This window comes from Euprymna scolopes, chromosome 1 (genome assembly GCF_053919585.1).
Source record: "Euprymna scolopes isolate OS-2025 chromosome 1, ASM5391958v1, whole genome shotgun sequence".
In the NCBI taxonomy this organism is placed as follows: domain Eukaryota; kingdom Metazoa; phylum Mollusca; class Cephalopoda; order Sepiida; family Sepiolidae; genus Euprymna; species Euprymna scolopes.
This window is the reverse complement of record NC_136482.1, coordinates 138,899,588-138,914,074: the sequence shown is the minus strand read 5'-3', so window position 1 is coordinate 138,914,074 and position 14,487 is coordinate 138,899,588. Positions and strand designations below refer to the sequence as shown.

At 33.7% G+C, this 14,487-nt stretch overlaps 1 protein-coding gene across 8 annotated transcripts in view; it reads left to right on the top strand.

The window, feature by feature from the left end:
* The window catches only part of LOC145273340 (retinal-binding protein-like), a 381,653-nt gene that overhangs the window by 328,685 nt on the left and 38,481 nt on the right, over positions 1-14,487 (top strand). For 7 of the 8 annotated variants that reach the window (XM_080127073.1, XM_080127071.1, XM_080127171.1 and 4 more), the window contains 4 exons: positions 1,070-1,113; positions 6,694-6,756; positions 7,658-7,846; positions 13,135-13,210. In XM_080127073.1, coding sequence (XP_079983199.1) covers positions 1,070-1,113; positions 6,694-6,756; positions 7,658-7,846; positions 13,135-13,210 — 372 coding nt within the window. The remainder of the gene's footprint in view (positions 1-1,069; positions 1,114-6,693; positions 6,757-7,657; positions 7,847-13,134; positions 13,211-14,487) is intronic. The other variant, XM_080127231.1, reaches the window with a different exon arrangement.

Sequence of the window (14,487 nt, the reverse complement as noted above, 5' to 3'; positions counted from 1 at the left end):
AAAAATTCGATCCTAAACTAATTAACTGATCATTAAGAATTTAGAAACATTGACGCTAAGCGTATGGGAACGTAATGTTTGCTATATTTAGTTTAAGTTTCATGCAAAGGGAATAAAAAAAGGGGTGAAACTCATTATGAAAATTCAGATGACGTCTATTTTTTTATTTTTAAATTTTAACAATAGATAACATCGCTAACATTCCTCAAGTTTCAAGTTTTTTTTTTTTTTGTTTTCGTTTTTTTTTTTAGTATTTAAAGTGGCTTTAGATGGCATAATTTGGGCACAACCTTCCGGTTTGAAAATTAAGATATTTTAGATTTGCATTAAATTTGATCCCCAGTCATTGGACACCAATTTAGCAAAATTCATTTAAACAATTTCTAGAATAAAAATCATAAAATGGATTTTAATCAAAATTGAAATAAGGATGCTAGACACAAGGTTTAGTATTATCATTATATCTTAATTTTAATCTTTGTAGAAGGGACATAAAAGTGCTGAAAAACTGTTTTGTTCTGGCACGGGTATTCTTTTAGATTATTTATGTAAACATTTAAACGCACATTGGTTTTTCTTATTAAAATGAAGCTGGTTTAGCTTTTAGACAATTCCTATATAAACAAAGTTTTTTTATTTTTTTATTTTTAGAAAGATTTATGTTCTCATGAATTAAAAAGAAGATTTAATGCCATGCTTTTTTTTATATTCTTTTCATTTTTTTTTTTAACTTCTTTGTTCAGATCATTTTGGCAAGCGACATATTTTTTTCTGGACCAAATTCTTTGTAATTATTTCCCAGAACGATTTTAGTTTTCACTTTAATTTTCCAATATTATCTTTTTTGTGTGTGTGTGTGTGTGCTCACTTTACTTTGTTTTCAATATATATTTTTCTACTCGTACTAACATTGCTCGTTATTGCTTTCTTTATTCTGAGCTTTGTGCGTGCGTGCGTGTGTGTGTGTGTGTATTCCGTCATATTTTTTTACATTATTTTCTCATTTGTTGCCATATGGTAAATGTGCAGGTCTGTTTAATCATCGTACATGCATCGTTTTCTTTTGTAGCCAGAGACTTTGATGTCCCGAAAGCAGTAGAGATGTTTCGAAATGTGAGTCTCCTTTGTTTTGTTTTTTTTGTTTTGTTTTTTTTATTTTATTTTTATTTTTTATTTTTTGTCAACCTTTCTATTTTTAAGGCAGATAATTGTTCGGGATCTCTTATTTTGATCAATAATCTAATAATCTAATTTCAAATTTTAATGATACCTAGCTGTCTCTACCCGACGTTACCCAGGAATCCTTAATTTAGTTTTTTACTTGGATTTTTGAAAGTTTCTAAAAGCAAATGACTTTGATCGCTACACTCTCTTTTTCTCTGCTTCATTGGAACTCGCTTTCCTCCTCACTCTCTAAAGAAAGGAAGTTTTCACAGAAACATGTGAACTCGAATTATTTTCAGTCAATGAAAATCATTTCAAACACCCAAAAGTAATAAGTCCATGTGAAAGTAATAAACCCGTGCAAACCTAGAAAATCAGATAATAGCTGGTCAACAAGATCAGTTTTCTCTAGAATTCTTAAACCGTCGTACTTTGTACAGAACTCCAGAACGTTTGTTTGACAGCCGGAAGTAGAAAAAGGACTCAATGACTCATGTACAAGCCTTCTCCATCTTGCACTCATAGTCCTACACGCTAGCAAGAGTCAGACGAACAAAAAAGAATTACTACCCATTCACACTCAACAAGTACAAGATAAACCAACACACACTACGCTGCCAAATACTCACATAGGTATATTGCCTACAGGTTCAATTAAAATGCTTCCAAATTCCTTTCAAATATGCAAAGTAATTTATTATTTTTATCAACTATTAAGGAAAGATTAAAATCGGTGACATGTTTACATATGTATCGAAATGCATTCTGGTGGATTTAATTTTGTAAGTTTTATTTTATTTTACGGTATTACATTTTTAATTTAAAGAAGTAATTGATTTACAGTAAACAAAAAAATACGTAAATCATTGAAGAAATACCTATGTACATTTAATAAAATGGCTGACTTGCTTCCAAATAAACCGAAATACATATTGATGGATTTTGTAATTAAATAATTGTTTCAAAACATGATTTGCTAAAGTTAAATTATTTTATGATGTTGCCTTTTTATTTCAATAAATGCTTGATTAATAGTAATAAAACTATATATGGATCCTGAGATATGGGATTGAACCAGGGACCTTTAGTTCTTTAGACCAAGACTCACTCAATTGAGCTATTCATGCCGTATCCAATGGATATTTATACTGAAGGGAAATGTTTCTTGCAGCACCTATAATATATCAAGCCATGCGTTTGTTATCTGTTTTGGGGCGATCAATTTTAAGGATATATTTAGTTCTCTTCCACTGCAAGAACTGTAACATCAGGGTCGGGAAGTGTGATTGAGGAGGGGCACTCTGACCTACAAAAAGTGCCTGGGCAGCCTCGTTAGTATTCTCCGTTAGTATTAGTTTATTGCTAATCGTCTGAGGCGCAAGGACGTCTCTGGCGATTAGCAATAAACTAACACCTTCTTAAAGAAGCAAATCTTAGAAACGTGGAGCTTTTAGAACTGCACAGGAACAAAATTACACCGCAATCAACAGGGACCAGGTCATTACAGGAATGGTTTAATCTCTGTTGATTTTGAGGGCCAAGGATAAAAATCCCTAGCTGGAGAGATTCTTTTCTTCTAAGTGGAAATATGTTTTATTTCGGGGGGGAGGGGGGCTGGAATCTTGTCTACACATCTAATAGAATCCTTTTAAAATAATTTCTATTTCGATAGTATTAGTTCTGCGAAAAATGTGTTTGTTTTCCTCGTCTACGCTGTTTGAATCATCTTCACGTATTTCTGCAATCAAATTTGTTTAAAATTATTTCTGCCCATTTGGAATGTTTCAAAGATAATTCATCTTTTTTTTCAAACTAAGTCGTGAAAATTGTAATTAATAACAAAATAACAAACTAAACAAGCCGCGCATGTGTGGTCCACCTCTGGTGCTGCATGTGAAATGACGCCACAAAAAATAGTGAAGAAATGATGAATGTGAGAAATGTGAAGGGACAAAATTGCCTTCACATTTTTACCAAGTTTCAGAAAAATCTAATGGGTGGGGCAAAAGGTATGGAGTAAAAAGTATCATTTTTTTTGCAATTTTGGGGCATTTGTGACCCCTTTTGAGCTCCTGGGAACGCCGAATCCCAGTGAAAATGGACAAACGGCGCAGTTTCACGCCTTAAGATATGTATGTTTGAATTCAGCACCATGGAAAACTATATAGACATACATATAACTACTTCATTTACTCACATAAATTAATATACGAAAGTATAAATTTATGCGTAAACTTTAAGTATTTACTTCAAGTTAGTAAGTTATAAAATATATATGGCGATTAAGCTACACTGAATATTCCGTGTTTCATCCAAGCCTGAAGAATCATAGAGTGGATGAAACGCGGAATATTCAGTGTAGCTTAATCGCCACATATATTTTATAACTTACTAGACATGCATATCAAGTTTTGGAATAATATGAAAAAAGAGCTTCAAAAGGGCATGCTTAAAAGCAGTGGCTGATGATGAGACAATGTTTTTCGTAAGTGTAGATGATTATTTATTTATTTATTTAGAGTAGGAGCTGCTTAGCGCGCTCTATCTTGCCTTGATAGAGTTCAAAACCGTCTCCGAAGCCTAAGTAGGTGATGCCCTTTTCTCTTCTCTGCAACCTTATTTCCAACAGAAGAGACGTTGCGAGGAGGTCTCTGCTTCACCATTATTTCTATGGCAAGTGCTCATCTAAACTCTATCATCTAAGCTCTATCATCTATGGTTCCTTCTTGCCAAACTTTTGCAAAAAAAAAAAACACTTGACTACCTACAAACAATTTTCCCCACGTTCTATCTGTGCCTAAATGTAAACGCAGATTCTATGAACAAAGCGTCTTTCCTAGAACTGCCCGCTTATAGCACTCTGTTCTGTTGGTATGGCGTGACCGCCTAGGGAAGCGATATTGCTCCCCATTGGGGAGATTAAGATCTCCTAAAACACTGAGTAAGGCCGGGTATTTATGCTGAGATTGTCTGTTAACCGTTGATTCCTGTACAGCGGCAAGTAACCTATCAAAAGGGATGGATTTATTGTGTTTTTGTAAAACAAAGATATATTTTATTGGTTGGGGAAAATGACAGGAAATGTCAGATTAATATAAAATGAAGTCATACATTCTTTTGGCCTGACGAACGCTTGTTCAGGCTGTATGGCTTTCTGGGTGCGAAAGGTGAAAGTGTTGACCTTTTCGAGCGTGTGAATAAAACTGAGTTTTGATCCCAGACTCACAAGCTATGGAAGGCCTGCCGAGGTGCACACATGCAAAAGATTCGGGGATTTTCCGAGTGACGTGTTGAATTCTGGTTGGTCAGGAGATTACCCCAACCTACCCTTCCCCTTGGTATATAACCGAATGTTCAGGCTGAAATAGAAGATATAAGCCGAATTTCGAGAGAAACACATGCTCCCAAGAAACGCCACTCACCCCCTCGCTCCATCACAGCCGCCATCGTGGAGAACGAAGAATAAGATCTTGATTGTTTTCTGGTGTAATCGACTGAACAATTGTACATATGCAAACACCTGTAACTTTCGTGAATTAACTTTTTAATAGAATAGGACCCCCCCCCCCGAGTCTGTTTTCTTTTTGAATTGCATGAGAAGCTAATTGATTTTCACCGGACATCGACACGAAGCCTGCGACGCTGAGAATTTTGTTAAGCGCTTCCGGAGAAGATGATCATCAGCCATTGCAGTTTCAACAGGGTCAGAGGCTATCTGCTGACCCAAGTCGGGAGTCTTGCACTGGCTTACTTCCTAGCCAACTACAATATGGTAGCTTCAATTCCAATGTAAACAAGTTCTTGTTGAACCGTTCCCTTAAATAATAAAATTCTACCCAAATCACACCATTAACAATTCATTAACTCTTATCCTCCAGTGACCTTCTGTGGTGACTCCTTTGTAAAATAAATTTTCTTTTTATTGTAAATGTGTAACAGGGCTGTTGATGCTGGGTTGACAGCAGCAGCCATATGCAAATGACCAAGCCAGTGTGCGATGTGACGTCACAGCAAAGATAAAAAGGACACACATGTTCGAAGAAGAGTGTTCAGAGGAGTGGTATTCAAGGTGTGGCCGGTGTTCAGAGAAGCCCCTATTCAAGACATGTTTGAGATATAGAGGATTCAAGACGTGTTTGAGACACGAAAGAGAAGAAAGGGCGGGTTCAAGACACAAGTGTTTGGAGAAGTGAGATTCAAGACGGGTTCGAGATGGATGGGTGGCGTCAGAGCAGAGACGAAAAGTCACATGCAACCGGAAAGGGATAATTGTTTAAATATTTAGAAAAAATACATTGTTGGAAATATCAAATATAAAAGCTTCTGTTAAAAAAAAAGAAAGAGTGTTTTTTTCTTTTCTTCTGCTTCCTTGCAACAGATCTACAGCATGTTGGGTCCGTTAAAATGTAATGACACCGTAAAAAAACGTTCACTACGTTAGAAATGTATGCCAAATAAACTTTAAGGATTCTTATTATTATTCTTGAAACGTAAAATTAATATTAAAACTGCAATGTGCACCATAGCGCTGACAGCTATATGCAAATGCATGCAAAATGACGCCACCGATAAAGAAAAAAGACTATAAAAAAGAAGACAGAGGACGAGCACAGGAGAGGCGTGGAGCACGGAATGAAATTACGTTCGAGATCACGCGAGAGGATGAATGACCTTCTAGATCACGTTAGAGAAGACGATCACATGGTGACGTCACAGCCGTAACAATGAAGAAATAAATGTCTTTGCTACAAAGAAAAACCGGGTTGAAGTTCTTTTCTAGTCTTTGTACACTTTGCGACTGGGGTCACAACACGTGTAAAAGTGTTGGTTCCTGGACAGCATTACAAATGCCTGAGGTCAAATTAATTGCATCTAAAAAAAACTTACTTAATATCGCAATGATAATTAAAATAATCAAATTTAAATATTGCAATCGGAATTAAAAAAAAAAAAAAAAAAACAAATGACAAGGGTTAAGTTAATAAACCCATAATCCGTTAAGTTGGTAAGATTGTCAATTCTGTACACTGTCAAAGGAAAAGAGAGTGCTGCGAGCTGCCCATCCCAAGAGATGACAACAGTACTCCATCTTACGACGTATCTGGCTCTTGTACAGATAAAGGATTGTGTCCGGAGCGGCAGAAAGATCCAACCATATTTCCTGGGAATTTAGCGATGGATTTGTTGTTCTACCTTTTCTTTTCAACTGGAACATGAATTTGAACACCACAGAACTTACTGTACACAACTACCTTAAGATAACTCCTTAAAAGTCTCCCAAATAATGTTGCTCTTTAAAATTAATTCTGAATTAATAAGAGTTACTTTATTTGTGTCAGGACCTTTTTTCTTTTGTTAATGTATCAGTTAAGGCTTTTTTGAATAAAAATTTTAACATGATCTTAGAATAGAAGCACACTAACCAAAGTAGGAACATGCTATTGGCTTAGAGATGAATAAAGGACACGCTATAATTTAGTCTCATTATTTATTGAAATATATGAATTGCTTTCTTTTTATTTATTACAGAGTATGGAATTCAGGAAGAATATGAAAGTTGCTGAATTAGTCTCAAGCTACAAAGAACCGGAAGTGAGTATTTCAAAGAACTCCTTGTTTCCAAAGAGTATGAGATCAATAACTGAAGATGGGGTTGCTGATCAATGGATATGTTTGACTTTCTTCTAATCCAAAAATTCACATAGGAAGGTGGTCTAAAAAAAAATAATCCACTCATAATAATAAGCCACTTTCTCTGTGTGTATCTGTCTGTCAGTCGGCATTTGTTTTAAATAATGCAAGAAATACATTTCTATATCGAAACACCTGTTTTTTTTCTGGTTTTTTTTTTTAGAAATGGAAAATAGTGGTTTAATATTAGATAATAAATTTCCAACAAATAAAGTCGATGTTATAAACGGAAATTGAAACCAGCACATCGAGATATTCACTCTTATGTTCTACGAACCGAACAATTTAGATTTTCTTATAAATAGAGCTTAAAATATTACCATAACAAAATCATAGCTTTTCCGTGATGTCATAGATTTATGATTTACGTCATGTTTCAAAACATATATCGATCTAAAAGTATATGTGGCGCGCCAACGTATAAGTTTTTAAATAACTAATTTGATACGTAAAAGTTTTTAAATAACTAATTTGATATGTAAAAGTGTTTAAATAACTAATTTGATACGTAAAAGTTTTTAAATAACTAATTTGATACGTGAAAGTTTTTAAATAACTAATTTGATACGTAAAAGTTTTTAAATAACTAATTTGATACGTAAAAGTACCGTTTATGAATGGATTTATTACTGCTTTCATTTTTTATCAAATTTTTTGAGTTTTACTTGTAATTTTTATGTAATTTTTATGTAATTTTTATATATTTTTTTGTTTTTATTTTTGCTTTTGACTTTTACTTCTTATTTTATTTTATAAAAAGTGTTATTCAATTTTTTAAAATTTTATTCTTCTAATGATTTAGGTTATAACAAAATATATGCCCGGTGGAGATGTTGGTCATGATAAAGAAGGTTCAATTATACGTGTTGTGCCCTGGGGTGATCTTGACATGAAAGGCTTGATGCTCTCCTGTAAAAAGTTAGATTTTGTCAAGAGCAAAATTGTCCAGTTTGAATACACATTGGAAGACATCAACAAGATGACCAAAAAAGTAAGGAAAATATATTTTACATCATAAATTTGACCTTGAAAAACTTTTATTAAGAAACTGTTCTGATTCGTATTATTTGGATTCTTTCGACTACTGTTCTCATCTTGAATGTTATTTTCACACCGTTTCCATCGATATAATCTCCAACCTTCTTCAAGTGTATCTTGTTGAATTCGGGAATGTTTTTGTCGAATTTAGAATTTGTAACGGAAACCTTTATTTATTTTATGGGAGTAGCATGCTCTCGTTTTGTCAGCCATGACTGGAAAGAGGTTCTAAGTAATTCGCAATTGTGTTTTTCGGTCGTTCATACTGAGAATCAAGCCTTCAACCTTTAGGAGAATATCACTTTTACAATTGACTTTTCCAAGTACTCTAATCACTGATCCACGGTTCCTTGCAGACAGCTCTAGTACGAATTTTGGGAAGCTTGAACCAATTTTATTTCTAGTTGTAAATATCAGTTTTTATTACTAGTATATATATATATATATATATATATATATATATATATATATATATATATATATATATATATTAAAATCTAGGCATAGTCAATAGATTGCGCTGTGGCCCATATGGTTAGGTCGTCAGTATTGCACACTAGGTTCGCGCCTATGTCAGAGCACGTCACTGATGAGATGCAGTACATCGAAACCCACTTTGGGTCTGGTGTTGTCCATTTGCAGTTGCATCGACAACGGACAACACCAGACCCAAAGTGGGGTTCGATGTACTGCATCTCATCAGTGACGTGCTCCGACATAGGCGCGAACCTAGTGTGCAATACTGACGACCTAACCATATGGGCCACAGCGCAATCTATTGATTATACCTCGATTTTAATTTATATTTTATCCAGTTCTACATTCTACTATGTGACAAGTAATGCGTCTTATACAACTAAGATAGTTACTGCTGGTATGCAGGCGATAGATATCACATCTACGAACATTAACTGAAATGAGCCGACTTCCCCCGACACGATTTCGGAAGGACATCACGTCTCTACAAAGGGTGAACCGGTTTTTTCTACATATATTAGATATTAAGAGGAAATACCCGTTCACATACACGATTTTATGATAAAGCTGGAACCCAGAATTAGATGGAATCAAGCAATTGCTCTCTCTCTCTCTCTCTCTCTCTCTATATATATATATATATATATATATATATATATATCTACATACCGTACTGTTTCGCTGTTTCACAGCTCATCAGTGCAGCTAGACAGGCAACTGCCTCAAGCCAGGATCGAAACCCGACCGTCCAAATGATAGTCAAGGCTTCTCACCATTACGCTATATGGCTAATGCTGTGTGGCTAATGAATTAACGATGCTTTGACATCGTCCAAATGCACCCTCTCAATTTGTTTACACACACACACACACACATATATATATATATATATATATATATATATATATATATATATATATATATATATTCTTATGCTTTTTTAAAAAACCATATACAGTAATAATATAATGAGAATAGTGTTAGAAGAAGAATAGAAAAGAATGTTTTTTTTTAATATTATGTTATACGTATCATACATTGATACATTGAGTGAGATAGAGAGAAAGTAAAACTTGGATAAAAAGGAAAATATCCTATATATATATCTGCATCGAAATACCTCCTTTACCTATCTCTACTCTAATATAAAAGGAACTCTGTGTGTGTGTGTGTGTGTGTGTGTGTGTGTGTGTGTGTGTGTGTGTGTGTGTGTGTGTGTGTGTGTGTGTGAGGGAGAACTGATTTTTATGAAATTTCACGCGAAGATACTATATGTGCCTGCTAGTGTTCTTAGATAGATTCTCTATCAGAACGTCTTCAATAAGTATTAATAATCGATAATCGAAATAATCCGATAAAAGGAGGAACAGGCGAGTTTGACCAAAGTTAACACCTTACACAGCCTAACATCATAGGTGGATTTGAGAAGTTTTACTACCAGACAAGCCAAAAGGTCCGACATCTAAAATCAACAATAGGATATGAGAGGGGTATGTCTGAAATGAATGTTTCTGTTTAAAGCACAACTGCACTATGATATTTGACTTTTTCATTTTAAACTTAAATTCAAGTCATTATCACTTCACAAGCACATATGCTACGCATATAAAATAAGCAATAGGTTCTTTGATATGACAGGGGCGCGTTCGAAATGAATGTTCTTGTTTAGATCACAACTGAAACATGATACTTGACTTTTGCATTTTGAACTTTAATGCAAGCCATTATATATAAGAATAATTTTATAAAATCAATACAGTGCAATGTAGACTACAGTGTATTGTGGACTAAGTTATGATGGAAATGCATGTGAAGCTTCTTCCTGTAGCACTGCAATGGGTCCCCAACTAGACCAGGCAACCAATTGTTTCTTTTAATTTTTTTTGATTTTCCGTATTGTCTTTTTGTATCAAAATCGAAAATATTAATGAAAGTTCCATAGTTATCACGAGCGCTTTCGATTCGACTGCTAATCATCTTCAGGTGTTGATGAGGTGAAGATGAATACGGCGAAACTCGCAAATATCGTAGTCGAAATTCTGCCAGGCCTCGTTGTTGTTGGTAGGAGGCCATTTGATTCTTTTTCTTGACTCTATGCCTAAAAGGAGGGGAAATTTCAGCTTGGAATGCCTGGGCATTGTGGTGTGACTCCTGCCCCTGCTCCTCTCTCGTTTTACTAGGTCTTGCACCTGCACATTACTTCTGCTTTTCTCCCTCCAAACATTTCATCCGACCTTGGTGGATTCTTAAGCATAACTTCCCACAAATACATTCTTTCATGTGTGGTTGGGCGTTTCCATTCGTTGTTGAAGAATATGTCCTGATAGGGATCTCTTTCACCCCCACCTTCTCGGGATTCCTAATAACTTTATATATATATATATATATATATATATATATATATATATATATATATATATATATATATATATATATGTATATATATATATATTAATTAATAAGTTAATAACTTTATATGCATATGTATATATATATAAGTTTGTACTCATGTACAGGTAACCTATTAGATTTTTATTGCTAGTAGCATTTTGAAGGGTTGCTCCAACAGAAGCCTGCATTTTGGGTACTTAACCCTGCTTTTTCAGACCCAAAATTGACGGAGGAGTTTGGTAGAGTTTTCAAAGGTCAAATCGTCGAACTTTGACCCCTTGACAGCCAAATATTTCAATACCCCTTATGTTTAATCTCGAGTCTGTATACTGAAAATTTACAGTCATTTGGTAGGGAAATGTACACAGACAGACAGATAGACAGACAGAAAATCCATGGATTAAGGAAATTAAAATAACCCCTTCTATATATTCCTTTGTCAAGCAATAAATTCTTAAATCGAATATATGTCTCTATATGTTGTTTTTTTTTCAGAATTTAAAATTGAACCACGAAACTTATATATTGCTCTATTCTTAAATATTGAGCTTTTTCTTTTTGGCTAGGATCTCCTTAAAAGTATTACTTCAAGTAATATCTATCAGGATTTTTCATCTGAATTTCTATCAGTGTCTTATCTCGCTTATATATATATATATATATATAAATATATATATATATATATATATATATATATATATATATATATATATATATATATATATATATATATGTTTAGAGGTACAGAATTTAAATACAGTTTTAAATATAATGGGCAGAAGTCTCTCGAGAGCTCTTTCAGCTATCATCTCATCAGGAGAAAATCGATAGCGTAAAATAATAATACTATGTCGAAAGTAAAGAGTTCTGCTAGGAAACTATTGAATGTGCCAAAAATTACGGGGACACTAAAATAAAGTTTATTAGCGTTTAAAAAACGATTAAAATTTTGGCACAACGAGGGAAAAAATTCAAAGGTATCCAAAGAGAAACAATGCATTAGATGTTTCTTTCTGCCGGCAAAAGAAGGTTTCCGCACCGCAATAGAGACAGAATCAAAAATGGTTTCTGGAGTCCGCTCTATATAGCACCTTGAACCATTCTATTTTATATCTATCGGCACAGCACGGGTTGTCAACCAAATGCTGGCCAATAGCAGAGTCCAAGGCTGCAGAAGGAGGGAGACCACCAGACCCCATCCTCCCTTGTCTGATCTTCGATGGAACATGCTGGTTTATGCGAGTCAAAAGGTGCAAGGATGTTCGCCCAACATAACCAGCATCGCACTGGCATTTGAATTGATATACAATATTGCTATTTTGGATGTAAAGCAAACTATCCTTGTGAAAAGAAGGAAATGCAGGTCTTGTAGTATATACCAAACGCAAGGACACAGAATAAAAGCAGTCGTAAATACTTCTGTGAATCTGTTTGGAAAGCCTGTTACTCTTTCCCCCAATTCACGGTAATTTTAAATAAACCGGGCATTTCAAAGGTCCAAACTTTTTAAGAGATTTAAAATCCGCGACTTTTTTGAAAATACAGTCATCAATAAGGTCAACAGGATAACCATTATTGATGAATATTTCCCTGATCTTATCGAGTTCGGCGTCCAATTTGTTAGGTGAACAAATCATGAGGGCTCTATGTCCCAAAGTATTAATTAAGCCGACCTTACGTGATTTTGGTACAAAAGACAACCAGTTCACATATAGGCCAGTAAATGTCGGCTTCCTATAAATTGTAGTGAGAAAGCCCCCCCCCCTGAACGTTCGACAAGAACATCCAAGAAGGGAAGCGAATTGTCCTTCTCACTTTCCATAGTGAACTTTAGAGCTCCATGCAGGGCGAGGGATATGTCGACGAATATTGTACAAATAAAACTCAAGATGAAAACAGTAGTCCAAAGAATCTAAATAACTTGAAAAGTCAATCCTAATCTTAAAAGTTTAGAATCGTAATTCCATGGCGTTTATTTAATTTAGTTTAATATTGATTTAAAAAATGATTATTTTCACACTTAATTATTTTCTATAAATAAACATATTCCAATAAAATAAATCATTTTTTACATTTTCTTATGTTTAAAATACAAAATACACAGGGGAACTGAATTTCTTCAGCAAAAATGGCAAAACTCGGGCGTCATACATTTACACTAAATTGGTTGATTCCAGAATTTGTTTCTCTATAATGTTGAAATAATCTCGATTATTTATTCAAATAAATTATTTCAATTAAAATTTAAATGATGAATCTATATTTTTTACCATACTGTTGTATAATCAACTCCATTTAAAAGTATTTCCTGATAAGTTATTTCCTTTGTTCATTTTTTTTTTTTTTACATAGATTTTTTTCTTTTTATTTTAGGTAAAAAGGGATGTTGTTGGACAAACTGTTATTTTTGACATGGAGAATGTGGGACTGAAAACTTTATGGAAACCTGGTAATGATTTTTTTTATGATGTAAATAAATAAAATTATTTCTGAAAATTACTGTATGTTTTTTAGGGATGGGGAGAGCTAGAGGTCAGCCATTCCTAGATTTCAGAGTTCATTTAATTTTACAAAACTTAGTTCAATTTAACCCAATTGATCGATCTGCCTAATTTGTAAATTGTTACAGTAGAAGCAAAATAAAAGGTTAGCCAACAAGAAATAGAATTATGATAAATATATTTTGGTCGTATTGTTTGCAACTACTGTTCTCATCTTGAGTATTCGTGGTGTAGTCGATAAAGTATTTGCTAAAATTCAGTTGTAAGTTACACTCTTCTGGAGGTTGAAGGTTTAATACTCAGTGTGGGGACACTTAAAATACAACTGCAAATTACTTGGGTCTTTTATCTAGTCAAGGCTGACAGAACGAGACCATGCTACCCCCGCGAATTAAATAAAGGATTCCATTCGAAAATTCTGTGTAAATTTCCAAAGTCAACATAGAGATTCTCGGGTTTGACAAGATATGCATGAACAAAATCAGAGGGTACACTACCGAAACGTTGTATGAATAACACTCAAGATGAGACAAGTAGTCTGAATAATCCAAATAATATAAATTATTAATCCTCATCTCCAAGAATTCAAAAATATGTCTTGTCATCTCATCTATTAAATAAACAAATTTTGCTTCCCTCAATTGATGAAGAAAACAAAGGAAACATAAGTATTAAATAAATAACTATAAGAAAATAAAAACCTTTTCTTACTTTCCATTCTTCTGTTAAATGAGTTGATTCAGCTAAGAAAGAATCCTAATTATTCATCTGTCTACACTGACATTGTTTAAAAATGTGTAATATCGCCTTCATTTCATCTCCAGATTTTTTAGCATATCTATATCAGTACACTATACGGGATCAATTTGGTTTCAAGGATCTCAGGAAAAATAAAGTTTTTTTCCATACGTGAAAAATCGACCTTCTTACAAAAAAAATACAAACAACTCCGATTTATTATTTATTATCGTGTATCAAACGTCAACCGATGTAGACCTGAAGTAGTCTCTTTCATTTCACTTATTTTCTGGGGTGCTTAAAACTGAATTGATTCACTATAAGAATCTTTATGCAGATAAAAGAATTTTCATTTTACTTAAAGATTTTTAATGGTCCACTATATTGACAGCGATATATATATATATTGGCTGTGGAATTTATTATTATTATATATATATATATATATATATATATATATATATATATATATATATATATATATATA